The sequence below is a fragment of the Lampetra fluviatilis genome, chromosome 68 (assembly GCF_964198595.1).
Source record: "Lampetra fluviatilis chromosome 68, kcLamFluv1.1, whole genome shotgun sequence".
Taxonomy (NCBI): Eukaryota; Metazoa; Chordata; class Hyperoartia; order Petromyzontiformes; family Petromyzontidae; genus Lampetra; species Lampetra fluviatilis.
In genome coordinates this window covers 5,890,483-5,912,701 of record NC_136342.1, presented here as the reverse complement: position 1 = coordinate 5,912,701, position 22,219 = coordinate 5,890,483, and the positions used below count along the sequence as shown (strand labels likewise).

General features: G+C 51.0%; 1 protein-coding gene across 1 annotated transcript in view; it reads left to right on the top strand.

Annotated features, from left to right (window-relative positions):
* Positions 1-17,070: 17,070 nt before the first annotated feature.
* Positions 17,071-22,219, top strand: part of SMG7 (SMG7 nonsense mediated mRNA decay factor) — a 61,260-nt gene continuing 56,111 nt past the window's right edge. The window contains 2 exon segments of the mRNA XM_078883000.1: positions 17,071-17,151; positions 21,506-21,537. Of these exon segments, the coding sequence (XP_078739126.1) occupies positions 17,126-17,151; positions 21,506-21,537 (58 nt within the window). The 5' untranslated portion in view covers positions 17,071-17,125.

The following is a 22,219-nucleotide window of genomic DNA, read 5'->3' as shown; positions in this document are numbered from 1 at the left end:
CGTCTCGTGTAGACTCTAGCTCTCTGGCTACACACTCCGCATGCTGACACCGCATGCTCCCCCTACACTCCGCCTCTGGGTTACACCGAGTCCGGGTCCTCACAGGACAGCGGGACTGGGTACCGCAGGGCCCTGTCTCTTCCTCTCCGTCTTCAGTCTTCGCTGGTTACACTCTCCCCGTGCGCCTGTGCGCATCACCTTATATAGTCCCTCCTCCCGGGAGACGGAGCGGATGCGGACCTCGATGTGAGCATCGCTCCTTAGTGAACCAATCACGACGCACTATCTCTACGATCCGCTTTCCCCCAGCGCGTGTTTCCACTCATCACCCAATCACGCCACGCTGCCACCCGATCACTCCCACACCAGCGCGTCACCGGCCCCCAGCCAATCAGCACCACACAACACACGATCCCGCGCTGACCCCTGATCCCTCACCGTCAGCGCGCGTCACCACACACACATCTAATCCCGACGCGCTGGCACCTGATCGCTACCCCAGCGCGTATCGCCACTACATCACCCCCCCCCCCCCCCCACATAGCTCGCAGCCGTCCCGGCTGCTAACCAACAACCTCACACACCGTTAACGCAACAAAACCCCCACCCCCCCAGTGTGCCCCGTAACACAACAAAAACACAACAGCAACCTATGTACAATTTGACAATTAACACAAGAAAAGTCAACAATAACACACAACACCTTATAAAAAGCTATATACAGCCCGACGAACAACATAATAAAAGTGATTTCCAGAAAATGAACGCGCCCGGCGTCCCCGTGACTACCGCAGCGACGAGGCGCTCCAACTTCCTCGACTCCTCACATGGTAGGTCATGAAAAGTAGCGCGCCTTGGCGCGAGTCCGTCTGGCCGGTCCGTCATATGGGACGGGACGCTGACGACCGTCCGGTGGTTCCGGTTGGTCTAGACGGCGCGGGTCGGGCCTGAAAGGACCGGCCCCGCCGCAAAGATCCGGCCGCCGGTGGTCGGCAGCTGTCAGTTCCGAGAGACCTGGGAGGAGATCAGGCGGAAGCATGTGAGGATCAGGCAAGGACATTTTCCCCTTTGGGTCGTCGGTCACGTCACATGCTCGGCCCTCACGACACAAGGGGAGGCCATATGGAGGCGAGAACGGTTTCAGTCGGGAGGGGTGGACGTACCACCGTCGCTTTCCCCATTTTATCTGAACGCACTGGGGGCGTGCAACACGCACGACCTCCACGGGTCCCCGCCATGGCTTCAACAACTTAGGCGACGTAGCCAAAGGCGCCTGAGGGCAATGCAGCCAGGCCCTGTCACCCGGTCTCCAGTCGTGCACGGACACCTTTCGTGCACGCAACCGCTCGTTAGCAATTTGGCGAGCCCGCGAATTAAGCCGTGCGGCCTCCCTTGCCTCTGTCAGCTTATGAATATTAAATTTAATATGTTCTGCCAATTTAGAATTAGGTCGTGGTGCGGACAGGCCAAGCTGCGTTTCCATTGGTGGGTCGGCTTCCCGACCGTACATCAGATAGAATGGGGAAAACCCCGTGGCTGCATGAGGGGCCATTCTATACGCGGCGTGGACCCCCGGGACCTGCAGGTCCCAATCAACATGTGCCTCTCACACCCGCTGGCACAGCATAGAAGTCAAGGTCTTGTGGAGTCTCTCCACCATCCCGTCCGTCTGCGGGTGGTACGGGGAAGTACGCACCTTCTTAGTGCCCAATAGATCGCACACCTCTTGCAGCAATTTACTTGAAAAAATTTTCCCTTGGTCGGTCAGCAGGCGTTCGGGAGCCCCCTTGTCCAGGACGTAGCCCTGGACAAAGGCGTCCGTCACAGCCGCCGCCGACTGGTTGGCGAGTGGCCACGCCATAGGCCACCGGGTAAAATATTCGACCCCCACCAACAGGTACTTATTACCCCTAGGCGTGACTGGAAAGGGCCCCAGAATATCGAGCGCCACAAGCTCGTTAGTGCGCGAGACTTGAATGGATTGCAGCGGTGGATTAGCTGCCACGGGCGGTGGTTTCCGCCTGGCGCACTCAACGCATCCCTTCAGAATATTTACCACGTCGCCCCCCATTCCCGGCCAATAATAATCACGCTGAAGCAGGGCAAGCGTTTTGTTTACCCCCAAATGCAAGAGGCGTTGGTGTGCGGCCAAAACAACTTTCCCCCTCACAGCAGAAGGCACCACCAGTGCATGCCGCCGGGACAAACTGTCCCATCTCATCAACATGCCCTGTTTAAGTACATAGGAGCCAGTTCGCTCCTGGTCCTCGTTAGGACCTCCCACCCTGCGGCGCAACGCTAGCAGGGAGCTGTCCGCCATTTGGATGCGGCCCCACTCACTCAGCGACAGTGAGAGCAGCGAGTCCCGATCCTGAGAGGTGGCGGGAACATCCCCAATTGGTGTGTCCGCGGTCGCAACCAATGCCCCCCTATCTTCCCCAACCGGCGGTTTACAGCGCGCCAATCCCGATAGACACGCACATTTCTGACAAGGCAACAATCGCGACAGGGCATCGGCATTTGTGTGTCGCAACCCCTTACGGTACGTGGTCGTGAACTGATAGTCTTGGAGGACTTCCAACCACCGTGACAATTGGCCCGAGGGCTGGGCGACCCTCAACGAATACTGTAGCGCCGCGTGATCCGTCCGGACCGTAAAGTGACGACCATAGAGATACGGTCTGAACTGTTGTACGAAAAATACAATGGCGAGCAGTTCACGACGGGTGACGCAGTAGCGCTGCTCCGCCGGAGACAACACCCTGCTACCATAAGCGACCACCCTTTCGACTCCCCCAACGACCTGGGACAGTACCCCCCCAATGCCCGTGTTGCTAGCATCCGTATCTAGCAAGAAGGGACTCGCAAAATCCGGATAACGCAAGGGTGGGGCACCCACCAAGGCGTCCCGGAGGGAGCAGAACGCGGCCTCCTCCTCCGGTCCCCATCGGAACTTCACACCTTTCGCCGTTAGAGCGTGCAAGGGTTTTGCAATAGTGGCGAAGTGCTCAACGAATCGGCGGTAATACGAAGCAAAACCGATGAAACTGCGCACGTCTGCAACTGACGTGGGTGTCGGCCATGAACTGACACAGTCCGTCTTCGCGGGATCGGTAGAGATCCCCGAAGAGTCGACAATGTGACCCAAGTATCTAACGGACTTACGAAAAAGGTGGCATTTGGCCGGTTTAAATTTCAATTTAGCCGATCGCATTCGCAAGAACACCCCTCTCAATCGCTGGAGGTGTTCCTCAAATGTTGTACTGAAAACAATGACATCGTCAAGGTAAATCAAGCACGTCTCCCATTGCAAGCCCGACAAAACCAACTCCATAAGACGCTGAAACGTCGCTGGAGAGGAGTGAAGTCCCATGGGTAACCGGTTAAACTGGAACAAGACCCCTGGAGTCCAAAATGCTGTCTTAGGTTTAGACTCTTCGTCGAGTGGCAACTGCCAGAATCCCGATAATAAATCAAGAGTCGAAAAATATCGCGCACCAGACAATGCATCGAGGGACTCGTCCATCCTGGGGAGCGGATACGCGTCAGCCACAGAGATCTTATTCAGGCGACGGAAATCTACGCAAAATCGCAAGGACCCGTCTTGCTTCTTAACCAGCACAATAGGTGCTCCCCAAGGACTGGAGGAAGGCGAAATAATGTCGGCTTCAAGCATATCGTTAACGGCCGACTGAACATGTACCTTCTCCGCAGGACTCAGTCGGAAGGGATTTAGCCTGACCGGCGCCGCATCGCCCGTGTCAATGTGGTGGCGCAACAAATCCGTACACCCAATGTCATATTTATGTTTACTGAACACATCAGAGAATTCCATGAGTAACTCGCGCAGTGCACCCAACTGCACACCTGACAAATCGTCCGAGCCCGCGCACAGCGAATGGACCCATTCAAGGTCCTCCCTTGGTTCAATGTTTTGCGTGGGGCTCGGATCAACGTGCGCAACCAGCCGCTCCTCCGCAGGAACCCGCACCGCGTGAGCCAGCACGTTACCCTGCTGAATGACAGCTGGCCGCGACCCAGCGTTTAAAACCATTACAAACGGATCCTTGTCCGCCCGAACCAAAGTGTGAGCTACCGACAAATCGACCCCCCCGACAGCCCTGTTAGAAGGACCCAAAAGCATGCCTTGTTCCAAAGTCCCCTCCACCCATGGTTTCCGCAACCGGAGGGGAATTAGCATCTGTGAACCCGGGGGCACGTGCACGGTCTGCGTCGCCAACGCTTGTATCGTGGCGCACGCCGTCCGAATCTCAGTAGGGTTCGTCAAAAATGAAATACGGCGACCCGATGGTAGTTCAATGCAACGCTGATCGATTAGAATTTTAATGGGCATCTTAGCCAAAAAATCAGTGCCCAATAGACAAGGAACCGCCAAAGAAGACGAAACGAAAACGGGTCCCGACAATTTGATATCTCCAATGCAAATGGACGCCCTAATCTGACCGATAATGCCCAACGATCCCCCATTTGCGGCGAAAAATGGCACATCCACTGGGAGCAGCGGACGGCATTGTACGGGGAGAATGTTATAAATGAGGTCCGATATAATAGTCGCCGACGCCCCCGTGTCCACCAATACCCTGACCTCGACCCCATCAATAGAACCCGCGACGACGGATGAACCCGCCGAAGCAGCCACAATTCTGTGCCCCAACTCCGACCATTTAATGTCTCCCCGGTCCCGGCCGAAACCCCCTCGCCGAGCCGAATCCCCGAACCCTAACCGGCCCTCCTCCATCGCCCCGCGACGGCCCATGCGTGTCGAGTGTGTGGGCCGAGCGTGTGAGGTGCCGCGACTTGCCGGGGTTTGTAGAGATGCCTTGGGGCCTTGGTCGTCGTCCAGCCGAGATCCCATGGCGCGCTGACGGGGAGCGCGGCAACCGGACGCCACGTGGCCCCGGAGGCCGCAGTTATAGCACGTGATGAGGGTCGTCGGTGATCTCGGTTGCTCCAGCTTGCGGGCCGATCGCAGAGGCGACCGACCCCCCGACCTCCAGTCCCCTGGTCGTTCCGCGGCGAACGCCTCCTCTCGCGGACCGACGACATGGGGTTCGGTGATCACCGGACCCGGAGCTGAGGCCACGGCAGCGTTGCAGACGATCCCCTGTTTGCGTTGAAGGACCTCGTGCGCTTGTATACTCGTAGCGACCCGTAAGGAAGAAATGTCGATCTCGTCGGCCGTGTTGATGGGGACCCCCAGGTCCTGCGCCAACTTAAGCAGCTGCTCCAAAACCATCGCATCCTGGCCCTCCTCGTCCATCCGAGGGAATGCAGCATCGGCGAGAGCCAGCAACGCCGTGCGATAGTTGAGCGCGGTCTCCGTGTCCGCCTCGCGTAAAAAAGATGGCGGCACGCCGAGGGAGGTCCGTAGACCTTGGCCATGAGACCCAGCGCTGCCTTCAGCGTGGAGCGGTCCGACCTCCGAGCAGACATGAAGGCCGCGAGCGCGTTGTCGTCCAACATGGCAGGCAGTGCCCGCAGCGCCGTAGCATCGGACCAGGCAGACATCTCCTGATGCGCCAAAAACCTGCGCTGAAATTGGCCCCAGTCCCCGCCTTTTGCCTTGAAGGCTGACAATGCGGGGAGGCGCTGTTGAAAAATGAAGTCGTCCTCCGCGTCGTGGTTCCTTCCCGCCGCTCCGTCGATGTGTAAGATGGCGGCCCCAATGGCGGATGACTGATGGCGGTCCGCAGCGCGCGTTGATGACGTAAGAGGGCGCGCTTGGAGAACCGCCGCCACGTGGCGGTCGCCGTTCCCGCTAAAAGTTGACGCCGATGAAATGGCGGGAATCGCCAAGTCATTTTGGCGGGAATCTGCGGGGCGACCCTGTAGAATGTCCGCCGCCGTCTCCGCTCCAGCCGACGAGCTGATTTCCGCCAGGATGGACGCGGCGGCGAGCAGCAGCTCCGCCAGACGAGAGTGCGCCTCACGGAGCACGGCCTCGGTCCCCCCTCGCTCCTCCGGCACCGTCGGCGGATCTTGCAGCGTGGGTCATTCTTCGTCCTCACCCCCCGACGGCAGCTGGCCCGGGTCGTCAAGGTTGTCCTCGCGGTCAATCCCGTGGGTCCGATTGGTCTTCCTTGTATCCATGCTTGGAAGACAGTTTCACTTCTGACGCCAGTTGAAGTATCGGAAATGACGGCAGAAAACTTCTTGACGGGTAACACACTTTTTATTAAATCTTGACTTGTCACAATACAACGTGTGGTCTCTATTCTTCCGACGACACACTTTACTTAACTCGTGTAGACTCTCTGCCTCTGGCTACACTCTTTACTCAACTCGTGTAGACTCTAGCTCTCTGGCTACACACTCCACTTGTCTCGTGTAGACTCTAGCTCTCTGGCCACACACATCACTCGTCTCGTGTAGACCCTATGCCTCTGGCTACACACTCCACTCGTCTCGTGTAGACTCTAGCTCTCTGGCTACACACGTCACTCGTCTCGTGTAGACTCTAGCTCTCTGGCTACACACATCACTCGTCTCGTGTAGACTCTAGCTCTCTGGCTACACACATCACTCGTCTCGTGTAGACTCTAGCTCTCTGGCTACACACTCCGCATGCTGACACCGCATGCTCCCCCTACACTCCGCCTCTGGGTTACACCGAGTCCGGGTCCTCACAGGACAGCGGGACTGGGTACCGCAGGGCCCTGTCTCTTCCTCTCCGTCTTCAGTCTTCGCTGGTTACACTCTCCCCGTGCGCCTGTGCGCATCACCTTATATAGTCCCTCCTCCCGGGAGACGGAGCGGATGCGGACCTCGATGTGAGCATCGCTCCTTAGTGAACCAATCACGACGCGCTATCTCTACGATCCGCTTTCCCCCAGCGCGTGTTTCCACTCATCACCCAATCACGCCGCGCTGCCACCCGATCACTCCCACACAAGCGCGTCACCGGCCCCCAGCCAATCAGCACCACACAACACACGATCCCGCGCTGACCCCTGATCCCTCACCGTCAGCGCGCGTCACCACACACACATCCAATCCCGACGCGCTGGCACCTGATCGCTACCCCAGCGCGTATCGCCACTACACCAGCAATAACTTTGCCCACACAGAGACATACAGACTGCACTGCCCATCAATGCAGTCTGATTGGGGGAACTCCGCTTTTACCCCAAGCTCACACTGGTGCGGGTGGTGCTATTAAAATTTAATTACACCTGCAGTTTTGTTCACAGATTGCAGTACATCCCCAGCACACAGGAATATCACTGGGAGTGGAGCCGAGGGGCAAGTGAGGGAGCTGAGGGAGGGAGAGCCAGTCAAGCGTAGCCAGGGGAGGGCTGGCAGCCTTAGGCCTGGGGGGCAAGTCCAGTCAATTGGCCCATTGAACCATTCACCAGCGCAGCCCAATGAGTGCCCACCGCCGCAGCTCAATCAGTGCCCACGGCCGCAGCCCAATGAGTGCCCACCAGCGCAGCCAAATCAGTGCTCGCCACCGCAGCCCAATCAGTGCCCACCACCGCAGCCCAATGAGTGCTCACCAGCGCAGCCCAATTAGTGCTCACCAGCGCAGCCCAATTAGTGCTCACAAGCGCAGCCCAATTAGTGACCATGGGCCGGATAAATGCCCTCGGCGGGCCGCATGTGGCCCGCGGGCCGTAGTTTGAGGACCCCTGCACTATACTATACACTACACTACTATACACTACACTTCACTATACACTACACTATACACTACACTACTACTATACACGACAGGCGTACAATTACACCGCCAGCTCCTCTCAATTACCCTATGAGCACACACGTGACGCAGCTGCTGCCGCTGCCCCCGTGTGTGAGCACGTGACGCAGCTGCTGCCCCCGTGTGTGAGCACGTGACGCAGCTGCTGCTGTTGCTGACCCCGTGTGTGAGCACGCTGCGCTGCACCGTGCACCGGTCAGTGCCATACAAAAGACCCCCCTTTGCCGATGCTTCTCTGTGGTCGATTACCGACGCGCGCATGGAAAAATAATTGGGGCCCCAAGGCACTCCGCTGCCACATGCCACTGCCTTGATGCACAGTGTTGGTGGGGGCAGTGCTCTTTATTGCATGGCCACCACAGGGTGGGGGGGGCACTGGCGGCCCCCGACAACACAGAAAGAGAGAACTCCACCCATTATCCTGCACCCGCTCCAAAGTGATACCTGAACTAGCTCCAAAGTGATACCTGAACCCGCTCCAAAGTGACACCTGAACCCGCTCCAAAGTGATACATGAACCCGCTCCAAAGTGATACCTGAACTAGCTCCAAAGTGACACCTAAACCCGTTCCAAAGTGATACCTGAACCTGCTCCAAAGTGATACCTGAACTAGCTCCAAAGTGATACCTGAACTAGCTCTAAAGTGACACCTAAACCCGCTCCAAAGTGACACCTGATCCCGCTCCAAAGTGATACCTGAACCCGTTCCAAAGTAATACCTGAACCCGTTCCAAAGTGATACCTGAACCCGCTCCAAAGTGATACCTGAACCCGTTCCAAAGTGATACCTGAACCCGTTCCAAAGTGATACCTGAACCCGTTCCAAAGTGATACTTGAACCCGTTCGAAAGTGATACCTGAACCCGTTCCAAAGTGATACCTGAACCCGTTCCAAAGTGACACCTGAACCCGCTCCAAAGTGACACCTGAACCCGTTCCAAAGTGATACCTGAACCCGTTCCAAAGTGACACCTGAACCCGCTCCAAAGTGACACCTGAACCCGCTCCAAAGTGACACCTGAACCCGCTCCAAAGTGACACCTGAACCCGCTCCAAAGTGGTACCTGAACCCGTTCCAAAGTGATACCTGAATCCGCTCCAAAGTGACACCTGAACCCGCTCCAAAGTGACACCTGAACCCGCTCCAAAGTGACACCTGAACCCGTTCCAAAGTGACACCTGAACCCGTTCCAAAGTAATACCTGAACCCGCTCCAAAGTGACACCTGAACCCGCTCCAAAGTGGTACCTGAACCCGCTCCAAAGTGATACCTGAACTAGCTCCAAAGTGATACCTGAACCTGCTCCAAAATTATACCTGAACCCGCTCCAAAGTGATACCTGAACCCGCTCCAAAGTTATACCTGAACCCGCTCCAAAGTGATACCTGAACCCGCTCCAAAGTGATACCTGAACCTGCTCCAAAGTGACACCTGAACCCGCTCCAAAGTGACACCTGAACCCGCTCCAAAGTGGTACCTGAACCCGCTCCAAAGTGATACCTAAACCTGCTCCAAAGTGGCACCTGAACCCGCTCCAAAGTGATACCTGAACCCGCTCCAAAGTGATACCTGAACCCGCTCCAAAGTGACACCTGAACCCGCTCCAAAGTGACACCTGAACCCGCTCCAAAGTGACACCTGAACCCGCTCCAAAGTGACACCTGAACCCGTTCCAAAGTGGTACCTGAACCCGCTCCAAAGTGACACTTGAACCCGCTCCAAAGTGACACCTGAACTAGCTCCAAAGTGACACCTGAACCCGCTCCAGAGTGACACCTGAACCCGTTCCAAAGTGAGACCTGAACCCGCTCCAAAGTGATACCTGAACCCGCTCCAAAGTGATACCTGAACCCGCTCCAAAGTGGTACCTGAACCCGCTCCAAAGTGACACCTGAACCCGTTCCAAAGTGACACCAGAACCCGTTCCAAAGTGGTACATGAACCCGCTCCAAAGTGATACCTGAACCCGCTCCAAAGTGATACCTGAACCCGCTCCAAAGTGACACCTGAACCCGCTCCAAAGTGATACCTGAACCCGCTCCAAAGTGGTACCTGAACCCGCTCCAAAGTGACACCTGAACCCGTTCCAAAGTAACACCTGAACCCGCTCCAAAGTGACACCTGAACCCGTTCCAAAGTGATACCTGAACCCGCTCCAAAGTGATACCTGAACCCGCTCCAAAGTGACACCTGAACCCGCTCCAAAATGGTACTTGAACCCGCTCCAAAATGACACCTGAACCCGCTCCAAAATGGTACCTGAACCCGTTCCAAAGTGACACCTGAACCCGCTCCAAAGTGACACCTGAACCCGCTCCAAAGTGATACCTGAACCCGCTCCAAAGTGATACCTGAACCCGCTCCAAAGTGACACCTGGACCCGCTCCAAAGTGATACCTGAACCCGCTCCAAAGTGACACCTGAACCCGCTTCAAAGTGACACCTGAACCCACTCCAAAGTGGTACCTGAACCCGCTCCAAAGTGACACCTGAACTCGCTCCAAAATGGTACTTGATCCCGCTCCAAAGTGATACCTGAACCCGTTCCAAAGTGACACTTGAACCCGCTTCAAAGTGGTACCTGAACCCGTTCCAAAGTGATACCTGAACCCGTTCCAAAGTGATACCTGAACCCGCTCCAAAGTGGTACCTGAACCCGCTCCAAAGTGATACCTGAACCCGTTCCAAAGTTATACCTGAACCCGCTCCAAAGTGGTACCTTGAACCCGCTCCAAAGTGACACCTGAACCTGCTCTAAAGTGGTACCTGAACCCGCTCTAAAGTGGTACCTGAACCTGCTACAAAGTGGTACCTGAGCCCGCTCCAAAGTGGTACCTGAACCCACTCTAAAGTGATACCTGAACCCGTTCCAAAGTTATACCTGAACCCGCTCTAAAGTGGTACCTGAACCCGCTCCAAAGTGACACCTGAACCCGCTCTAAAGTGGTACCTGAACCCGCTCCAAAGTGGTACCAGAACCCGCTCTAAAGTGATACCTCTCTCTCTCATCACCACGGTGGCTGGAAGATGTTAACTACTTCGCCTGGTACACAGGAAGTCGTGGGTTCGATCCCGACACTGACGACGCCTGCTGCTGTATATTTGGAGTTTGCGTCTCTCTCTCTCCCCGTGGTCGCGTGGAATTTTTCCTCAGGGTCCTCCGATGAGATTAATTTTGCTACTGCAAACTTTCGCATGATGAGCCACTACGTTGAACTCTCTTTTGTGTCCAGGTCGCTTCTGAAAAAGAAAGCTCATAGCTCTGTGGGCTTTTTGTTTAGGGGCCGTCCATAAATGATGTCACGCGGTAAAGTCACGTAGAAGGGAAGTAATAAAATAATAAAAATAAAACATAATAAAATAATTCTCACGACGTTTCGGCTACAACGCAAGCAGCCGTCTTCAGGTGAAGAATGAGACACTGCCAAGCTAGGAGCTTATATATAAGCTGGGTTGGAGGTGGAAGAAGAGCGCCTTAATAAAAAGAATGTGCATATCAAGAGGAATTTAGCATATTCATTGGAAATGCGTAGGAGGTGGGCGGGGGGGGGGGTTTCAAAGTCATATTATGCCCATGCATTATGCAGGATCAGCAGCACCAAGGGAGGGTGCAGGGAGTAGCATTAACAAAGGAAAGGAATGTTAATAGTTTGTGGCTGCAGTTACTAAACAACCACGTAGAAAACTAAAGTATAAACCATATAAAAAACTAAAGTATAAACTGCATAGCATCATCAGTATACTTACTATACTCTACAATAAGCTGAGTTACTAACAGCAAGTAATACATTACAATTCTACGTCGTAAAAATGATATAATATGCTTCCATCTAAACTTTATTCTCTTACATCACACGAGCATACACCGTATTATATACTGCCATAGATAAACCCAACATTAAATTACATACTGTGTTGCTATAAACCACACTATACCTTATACATTTTAAAATAACACTATGTATTATTCGACCCACCCTAATGTGTATCACACTGCTATATGTTTACTATACAATTACGATACTAAATATTACTTTGTACATTGTATTAAGCATATAAATGTTATACTATTTGTTATTATACACTGTACCATTGACCGTCGTGTCAATGGGTGAGTCGTGGGGGGAAAACTTGCAGCGGAGCAAAGAATCCATTCCCTGCGGAGAATACAATGCCAGTGAGTGGAACGCGGTCTGAAAGTCACCGTAAATGTAAACACAATCAGTTAAGATCCGAAATGGTTGATTACGTCCTTCCAATGATTGCTAAGCCAGAATTTATCTTCTCGGTTGAAATTGTCTCTGTGTTTGTATATGTGGATCGCCTCATGAACAAATCTCTCATGATAACCAGATGGCTTGCAGAGAACCTCTGTCTTGGAGAAGTCAATGTCATGTGAGCCCACTGAGTTGTAACAGTGATCTGCCACGGCTGAGGTGTTTGTCCTACCGTGTTTCAGGTCTGCTTCATGTTCACGGATGCGGTCCGAGACATGTCGTTTGGTTTCCCCAATGTAACTGCTACCACAGAGGCAACTTAGTTTGTAGACGCCAGGGTACTGTATGTTTGGAACCACATATTTTACAGACGGGACCAGATCACGGATTTTATGTACTCTGTTGAATCGGACCTGGATCTTGTGTTTAATCAGGATTTTTGAGATCTTTTTTGTGACCCCAGCAATGTAGGGTAAGGTGATGGTCTTGAAAGGCTCCTCAACAGGATCCTTCTTGATGGTTGGAGTGATGGCTTTGCGGATTGTGTAGTCGGAGTAACCATTAGCCTTAAGAGCTTGGCGTACGTGTTTGAGTTCACTGGCAATGAGTTCCTGGTCGGAGATGCATTGGGCTCTATGGTATAGAGTCTTGATAAGGGAATTCTTCTGAGATGGATGGTGGTGGGAATCTGGTTTTAGGTAAGCATCCGTATGGGTGGCTTTCCTGTAGACAGAGTGGCTCATTGAACCATCAGGTCTCCTTTTAATTAGGACATCCAAAAAGGGTAGCTTGCCATCTTTTTCGACTTCCATGGTGAATCTGATGGCTGGGTGTATGGAATTGATGTGGTCGAGAAATTGGTCTAGAGCAGGCCGGCCATGTGGCCAGATGACAAAAGTGTCGTCTACGTACCTCTTCCATAAGGTCGGGCGTAGAGTGGCAGTCTGGATGGCGTCAGTCTCAAATTTCTCCATGAAGATGTTGGCTACAACCGGAGATAGGGGGGAGCCCATTGGGGTGCCCTCAGTTTGCTTGTAGAAAGTTCCATTCCTGGTGAAGTATGTATTGGTTAAGCAGTGTCTCACCAGGGGGGGGTACCCCAGCATTCAGTCCTTGATGAACCAAGTCTTCAATGATTGCGATGGTGTCAGGTACAGGAACCTTGGTGAATAAGGAAACCACATCAAAACTGACAAGCAGGTCGTCTGGGGACAGGGTAATCCCCTTGATTGTCGATACCAGGTCAGTAGAGTTTAGTACCACAGAGGTGGTTTTTCCAGTGAAAGGCCGTAAGATTTCAGACAAAAACGAGCCAATTTATAGGTGGGGGAGTTGATAGTAGAGACAATGGGACAAAGATGTGTATCTTCTTTATGTATCTTTGGCAAGCCGTATAATCTTGGTGGCCTGGCTGCAGAAGGTTTCAACGAGAACTGTTTGGTCTGATCAATTAATGCGGTTGAATCAGAAATGATTTGCTTGGTTTTTGAGACGAGGCTGTTGGTGGGGTCTCTTTTTATTTTTGTATAGCTGCCATCGTTGAGTAGTTCTTGGATTTTGTTGTTGTATTCTGTTTTGTCCATGATGACAGTGGCATTGCCTTTGTCGGCTGAGAGGATGACAATGTCATCCCTCTTTTTTAATTGAGCTAATTCAAAACGCTCATCTTTGCTGATGTTGCTAGCTGGCATCTTAGCGTCATCATGGACAAAACAGAATACAACAACAAAATCCAAGAACTACTCAACGATGGCAGCTATACAAAAATAAAAAGAGACCCCACCAACAGCCTCGTTTCAAAGACCAAGCAAATCATTTCTGATTCAACCGCATTAATTGATCAGACCAAACAGTTCTCGTTGAAACCTTCTGCAGCCAGGCCACCAAGATTTTACGGCTTGCCAAAGATACATAAAGAAGATACACCTCGTCGTCCCATTGTCTCTACTATCAACTCCCCCACCTATAAATTGGCTCGTTTTTTGTCTGAAATCCTACGGCCTTTCACTGGAAAAACCACCTCTGCGGTACTAAACTCTACTGACCTGGTATCGACAATCAAGGGGATTACCCTGTCCCCAGACGACCTGCTTGTCAGTTTTGATGTGGTTTCCTTATTCACCAAGGTTCCTGTACCTGACACCATCGCAATCATTGAAGACTTGGTTCATCAAGGACTGAATGCTGGGGTACCCCCCCTGGTGAGACACTGCTTAACCAATACATACTTCACCTGGAATGGAACTTTCTACAAGCAAACTGAGGGCACCCCAATGGGCTCCCCCCTATCTCCGGTTGTAGCCAACATCTTCATGGAGAAATTTGAGACTGACGCCATCCAGACTGTCACTCTACGCCCGACCTTATGGTAGAGGTACGTAGACGACACTTTTGTCATCTGGCCACATGGCCGGCCTGCTCTAGACCAATTTCCCGACCACATCAATTCCATACACCCAGCCATCAGATTCACCATGGAAGTCGAAAAAGATGGCAAGCTACCCTTTTTGGATGTCCTAATTAAAAGGAGACCTGATGGTTCAATGAGCCACTCTGTCTACAGGAAAGCCATCCATACGGATGCTTACCTAAAATCGGATTCCCACCACCATCCATCCCAGAAGAATTCACTCATCAAGACTCTATACCATAGAGCCCAATAAATCTCCGACCAGGAACACATTGCCAGTGAACTCAAACACGTACGCCAAGCTCTTAAGGCTAATGGTTACTCCGACTACACAATCCGCAAAGCCATCACTCCAACCATCAAGAAGGATCCTGTTGAGGAGCCTTTCAAGACCATCACCTTACCCTACATTGCTGGGGTCACAAAAAAGATCTCCCAAATCCTGATTAAACACAAGATCCAGGTCCGATTCAACAGAGTACATAAAATCCGTGATCTGGTCCCGTCTGTAAAAGATGTGGTTCCAGACATACAGTACCCTGGCGTCTACAAACTAAGTTGCCTCTGTGGTAGCAGTTACATTGGCGAAACCAAACGACATGTCTAGGACCGCATCCGTGAACATAAAGCAGACCTGAAACACGGTAGGACAAACACCTCAGCCGTGGCAGATCACTGTTACAACTCAGTGGGCTCACATGACATTGACTTCTCCAAGACAGAGGTTCTCTGCAAGCCATCTGGTTATCATGAGAGATTTGTTCATGAGGCGATCCACATATACAAACACAGAGACAATTTCAACCGAGAAGATAAATTCTGGCTTAGCAATCATTGGAAGGACGTAATAAACCATTTCGGATCTTAACTGATTGTGTTCACATTTACGGTGACTTTCAGACCGCGTTCCACTCACTGGCATTGTATTCTCCGCAGGGAATGGATTCTTTGCTCCGCTGCAAGTTTTCCCCCCACGACTCACCCATTGACACGACAGTCAATGGTACAGTGTATAATAACAAATAGTAAAACATTTATATGCTTAATACAATGTACAAAGTAATATATAGTATCGTAATTGTATAGTAAACATATAGCAGTGTGATACACATTAGGGTGGGTAGAATAATACATAGTGATATATTAAAATGCATAAGGTGGTTTATAGCAATACAGTATATAATTTAATGTTGGGTTTATCTATGGCAGTATATAATACGGTGTATGCTCGTGTGATGTAAGAGAATAAAGTTTAGATGGAAGCATATTATATAATTTTTACGACGTAGAATTGTAATGTATTACTTGCTGTTAGTAACTCAGCTTATTGTAGAGTATAGTAAGTATACTGATGATGCTATGCAGTTTATACTTTAGTTTTTTATGTAGTTTATACTTTAGTTTTCTACGTGGTTGTTTCGTAACTGCAGCTACATACTATTAACATTCCTTTCCTTTGTTAATGCTACTCCCTGCACCCTCCCTTGGTGCTGCTGATCCTGCATAATGCATGGGCATAATATGACTTTGAAACCCCCCCGCCCACCTCCTACGCATTTCCCATGAATATGCTAAATTCCTCTTGATATGCACATTATTTTTGTTAAGGCGCTCTTCTTCCACCTCCAACCCAGCTTATATATAAGCTCCTAGCTTGGCAGTGTCTCATTCTTCACCTGAAGACGGCTGCTTGCGTTGTAGCCGAAACGTCGTGAGAATTATTTTATTTTATTATGTTTTATTTTTATTATTTTATCACTTCCCTTCTACGTGACTTTACCGAAAGAACCAAGAAGATGAATCCCTGCAGTCACGAAAGCTTTAAATCGAAATTTGATGTCACGCGATTATGGACGATTTTTTACCCCCCCCCCCCCTTCGTCACACGACGTCACAAAAAAGTCAGACCCCGCTCTCAAATATGACGTCACAAAGCTTTGCCCCCCCCCAAATTAAACATGCTTCAAATCGCTTTAAACTATTTTCATTATAGTGCGTATTTAATGTGGCGCTGCACTCTGATGTTGTAGGAGAAAACATTTATTAGAAAGTCTATTTAATTAAGTAGAACGCGTTGTCTATATTTATTTAAAGTTGCGCATTTTGATGTGACGTCACATTTCCCAACCACCCCCCCTCGTCACATATCGTCACAAATGTCTGACCCTACCTAGGTGCGTGACGTCATTTATGGACGGCCCCAATCGTGTGTTTGTACTGTGTTTGTTGTTGCAACGTTCTGACCGCGTGCCCCTACTGGACATGTGTAAAAAAAGAGCTTCATAGCTCATCGGATTCTTACACAATATTAAAAAAATAAATCTGATTCTAATCATTGGCGAGGCACTAATCTGGGGTAGTTGCCTGGCCAACGCGTTCACTCGACGGCCACGTGGGGCACAGGCGGAAGGGGTGGGGGAACAAACCCACGTGGTAGCGTGTCCCCCCGCACGCCCCCCCCCCGCACACACCCCTACGCACACACCCCCCGTTCACCCCCCCCCGCACCTCTCCCCCCACACCCCCTGCACACTCTCCCCCGCACCCCCCCACATACCCCTCCCCCACGCACATCTTCCCCCGCAGCCGTCCCCCTCACCCCCCCCCACCTACAACCCCCTCCCCCGTACACCCTCCACGCAACCCCTCCCCCCGCATACCCCCTACCCCCCCGCACTCCCGGAAGTGCATCCCCGTTTGCCGTGCATCACTTCCGGGACCCCTCCATTCCCCCCCCATCACAAGAAGAAAGATGGCGCCTGTTTAGCGCGCAGACATGGGCGACTGCGCGCTGTGTTTACGGTAACCCCCCTTCTCCTCGCCGCCCCCCCCGGCTCCCGTCACCCCGTGCCCCGCCAACGCCGAGCCGCGCGGCCCCGGCGCCGCAGTCCCCAACAGTCCCAGAGTTCCACCGTGACCCCTATGCGGTCCTCGGGACACTAGGCCTCTACGGCCCCCCCTTGTTGCCTAGCGAGCCCCGCCGGCCAGGATGTTGCGTCAGTGGTGTGGTGGTCAGGCCGTTGTTGGGGTTTTGGGGGGGAATTCTTTTTCCGTAGTCGACACTCAGTCTGCCGCCGCGAGGCTGTGCTTGAGACACTGGCTTAAATAGTGTTTTTATCTATTAAACCTTTCCAAGTAAGCTCGAAAGGGCAAACGAATGATTATCGTTGCATCTGCGTGTACGCTTGTGGCTCGTAAACATGACTCACGACGGAAGAAACTTAGGAGTGTCAACTTGTGCTGGTGTTTTGGGGCGCTCACCCTGGAGAGATTCCGGGCCAATTCGATCGGAGGGAACGTCGCCCAATACTTGAGAGACCGACAAACAACCGTAGCACAACGGAAGACGCCGTCTGCGTGAGAACGGCCACTGCCATGCGGCCACCGGCGACTTCTTCCGTGCTGTTGATTGAACAGTTGCAGTTTACTTCCGAAGACAAACGCGTGAAAAGCATTATATAATCCACGCCGAGGCATGATTTCCCGTCACAGACGCCTCCTCGTTACTCTTCCATCGCTACTACGGTGGCTAGGAGATGTTAACTACCTCGCCTGGTATACAGGAGGTCGTGGATTTGAGCCCGACCCTGACAACGCTTGCTGCTGTATATTTGGAGTTTGCGTGTCTCTCATCATCATCACGGTGCTATCAGATGTTATATCCTTCACCTGGTATACAGGGGGTCGTAGGTTCGATCCGGACCCTGACGCCTGCTGTATATTTGGAGTTTGCGTCTCTCCCTCCCCGTGGTCGCGTGGAGTTTTCTCCGGGTCCTCCGGGTTTTCCCTCTACATTTAGAAACATGCGTTTAAGAGTATTTGGCCGCTTTAAATTTCTACATGATAAGCCATTTCGTTGGGCTATCAGGCCGCTTCTGCAGAAGAGATGTATAGCTAATTGGGGCTTACCTGGTAAAAAAAAAAAGTTACTGCTCCCGTAAACTTCACTCATCGCCGATTCCTCGACCCGTGTTGAGGACTCGGTCTACCAAACACTAGCTAGCTGTGTTGTGTCCTCCAGACTGTGTTCCACCACCACGCGAGAAGTCACAGCAACACACATGCCCACTGATTCACTCGGCCCACTCATTCCCTGGGCCCACTCATTCACTCCACTCATTCCCTGGGCCCACTCATTCAGTAGCCCAACTCATTCGCTGGGTCCACTCATTCACTCGGCCTACTAATTCGCTGGGCCCACTCATTCACTCGCCCCACTGATTCACTCGGTCCACTGATTCACTCGCCGACCTACTCGCCACACTGCAGGTCAAAACAATTCTCTTTTTGCGTCTTACCTCGCACCGCTTGTTGGAATTCTTTCCCGTCGTCTTTTTCCTCAAACTCTCGTAATAGTAGTAATAACCTTGCTTAATTATGGGACCTCCTTTGCCAGTGTCAAAATATAAGAATAGGTTGTCCCCTTTTTTCTGGCAACAAAACAGGTGTTAAGATTTCGATTTAAAGCTTTCGTGACTGCAGGGATTCATCTTCTTGGTTCTTTCGGTAAAGTCACGTAGAAGGGAAGTAATACAATAACAAAAATAAAACATAATAAAATAATTCTCACGACGTTTCGGCCACAACGCATGCAGCCGTCCTCAGGTGAAACCAGGTCTGTCGAGGCGACAGCGTCTGACGCTGTCGTGAGAATTATTCTATTATGTTTTATTTTTATTATTTTATTACTTCCCTTCTACGTGACTTTACCGAAAGAACCAAGAAGATGAGGTGTTAAGATGTTAAAACACCAAACTGAAACCTTTTGCAAGGAATCATGTCTGCATTAACCACAGATACTTGTGGTGAAAATATTTTCAAATATTTGTTTTGTTGCCAGAAAAAAAACTATTATATTTAAACCTTGCTTAAATTAAGAACCGTGTTACTTATCCAACGGTTATGTCGTGTTGTGTATAACAACTGTGATAGTGATCATTGTTGCTGGCCGTTTGGCGTTTTGGGACTAATTTAATGCTGTAAAACAAGAAATAACTTGTTAGATTCGCTGCCAAAATACCTTAAAGCAAGAGAAAGAATAGCATAAACACGCTTGTTGTGTAGTAGTCTCGACTAGTATGCACGCTGTGTGGACCTGCTATGTGCCATACTATTCACAAACGTAACAACATGAGGTTAAGAATCAGCATTAACATAAATTTGGCCCAAGTTTACACGAGTATTTGTGTTGATATTTTGAATTGTATTACTAATAAACTATAAAAAACCGTTTTAAAATTTACCAGGTAAGACCCACTGAGCGATATAGTTCTTTTTCAGAAGCGACCTGGCCACAAATGATAGCCCAATGAAGTCCCTTATGTGAAAATCTATAGCAGCCAAATGTTCGAAATGCATGATTCAAAATATAGAGGGAAAAATCGGAGTACCCAGAGAAAAATCCACACGACCACGGGGAGAACATCCATCTCCAAATATGCAGCAGGCGTCAGGATAGGGATCGAATCCACAACCTCAGGTGTACCAGGCGAGGTTGTTAACATCTCGCCACCATGGCACCCCAAGGACGGAGTGACAACCAAGAGAGGGAACGCACCCAGAGAGATTGTCCACAGAGGAGACGCAGCGATGAAATTGGCTCCTTCCGTGCAGGCGCTCGGTGGATTGCTACATTGCAGGACCATGAGAGATGGGAAAGCTTGGGGAGTCCTTCGTCCAGCATTGGAGTGATTTTTAAATCCTTTATATTAAGTTCGCTTGCTTGCGTGCTTGCTTGCGTGCTTGCTTGCTTGCTTAGGACCGTGCAAATATTTCGGTCGTTTTTTAACCCACTTCCCGTGATCCAATCGAGCTGACATTTTCCACACAGACTCGTTGTGCCAGACAATTATTGTTCGTGAAAAAAAATTCCCAAAATTTTACACTTTTTAGGCAAAAAAAAATTATTTTACATATTCAAATAGAACTTATTCATGGCTTTGGCTGAACGTCAGAGTGTAAGAGCCCAGAGCGTAACCCCTCCACAGGCCGTGGCGGAGTAGCGAAGTTGGTAGCGCCCTCGCTTCCCATGCCAAAGGTCGCGGGATCGATCCCCGCGTCCTCCACAGGCGAATATATTTTTAAATCCTTTATATTAAGTTCGCTTGCTTAGGACCGTGCAAATCTTTCGCTCGTGTTTTAACCCACTTCCCGTGATCCAATCGAGCTGACATTTTCCACACAGACTCGTTGTGTGTGACGATTAATTTTCGTGAAAAAAATCCAAAATTTTACACTGTTTAGGGAAAACAAATTAAATATTTAATTACCAATTGCTTAATGGTGGCAGACAATCATCTGACCCATAGGTGGCAGCCATCTCAAGCCAGAGGACGAGATGACTCTAGCCGCCACGCATATAAAGGATTTATAGTGAAAAACTTTGTTTTTACGGGTTTACTTGTGGTTGATGAGGATGATGACATTTAGGGAGTCTAGGCCGGTTCAGATGTCACTCGGCCCTGATGTTGGCCACGGATGGGAATCAAATTTAGTGAGGCTGGGGCTCCTACGGTGCGCCAACCACTGCACCACCACTCCCCTACTACTGTACACATATACAGAGAGATCTTAAAAGTGGCCCTAGGTTTTTGTTAGCGAGCGCTTATTTAAGGCAGCATGGTGCACAAGAGGATAGTGTGGCCAGCACCAAACCTTTCAGCCTTTGTCTCTACCTTGTACATATGTTGAACCTTTTTCGCACTGTACGTAGCCAACTGCGCTAATTGGAGGTGCGGGCGAAGGACAACAACCTAAACACAAAATGCAGTTGTAAAGAAATTAGTTTGTCAATATCGATGATTTCAAAGTACATAGCTCCAGTGGCTTCCTAATATCGGACGGAAGAGCATTCCAGACGGCCGCAGAAGCGCATCTGAAAGCGCACAATGCAGTGAGCGTCTTCATTCGATGGTTAGCCACTCACCCACCAACCCAGCCACCCACTCAATCACTGACCAACCCACTCACTCATGTTGAGCTTCTTTCGCACCATACGTTGCCAACCGTGCGAATGGGAGGTGCAGGCCAAGGACAACAAAACTAAATACAGAAAGCAGTGCTAGAGATATCGGTAACAGCATTGAATAGTATTGATGCAGTGTTTACAAATTGTGTGTTGTCTCCGGGCATGCTCGTGCGTGCGTGCTGTGTGCAGGCAAGCGGAGGCGTTGAAGGCGGACATGGCGGGTAAGAGACGCGGTGGACCCCCCCGCACCCATCACACCACATGTCGACGTCTTCACCACTTCTCCCTCCCATCATAAAGTTTCAATAATAACATTATTCACTCTTAAAAAAAATGACCCCTTTACTCGAAAGCATCACCGGTCATTAATGTTGGTGCTTCGATAGCTCTCGCCACCCTTTCAGAGTTAAACTTTTTTTTTAGCTTGGTCTGTGCTTTATGTACGTGTGAGTTTCTCACGCGTGAGTGTAGACAGCCCCACTGTGTGTGTCTCACGCACTGTCTGAGTGTAGATGGCTCAAAGTGTGTGTGAGTATAGACAGCCCCACTGTGTGTGTGTGTCTCACGCACTGTGTCTAAGTGTAAATGGCTCCCAGTGTGTGTGTGCGTGAGAGAGTAGACAGCCCACTGTCTGTGTGCACGTCTCACTGTGTGTGTGTGAGCCTTTGACAATTCTTCGTGGCCTTAAAGTGCACCTGGCCTGGCACAGGCGGCACAGTGGTGACGTGACCGCCACTTAGTGGCGAATGGCGGGTGTTATTGTGTGTGTGGGTCAGCGGTAGTGTAGCGGATAGCGTGCTGCGAATCCAGTTACCCGTGTTTGATTCCCGCTCACGGCCAACACCAGTGACGATTATCTAAACCGGTTCTGGGCCTCCCCTAGGTCGACTCGGCCTCAAATTA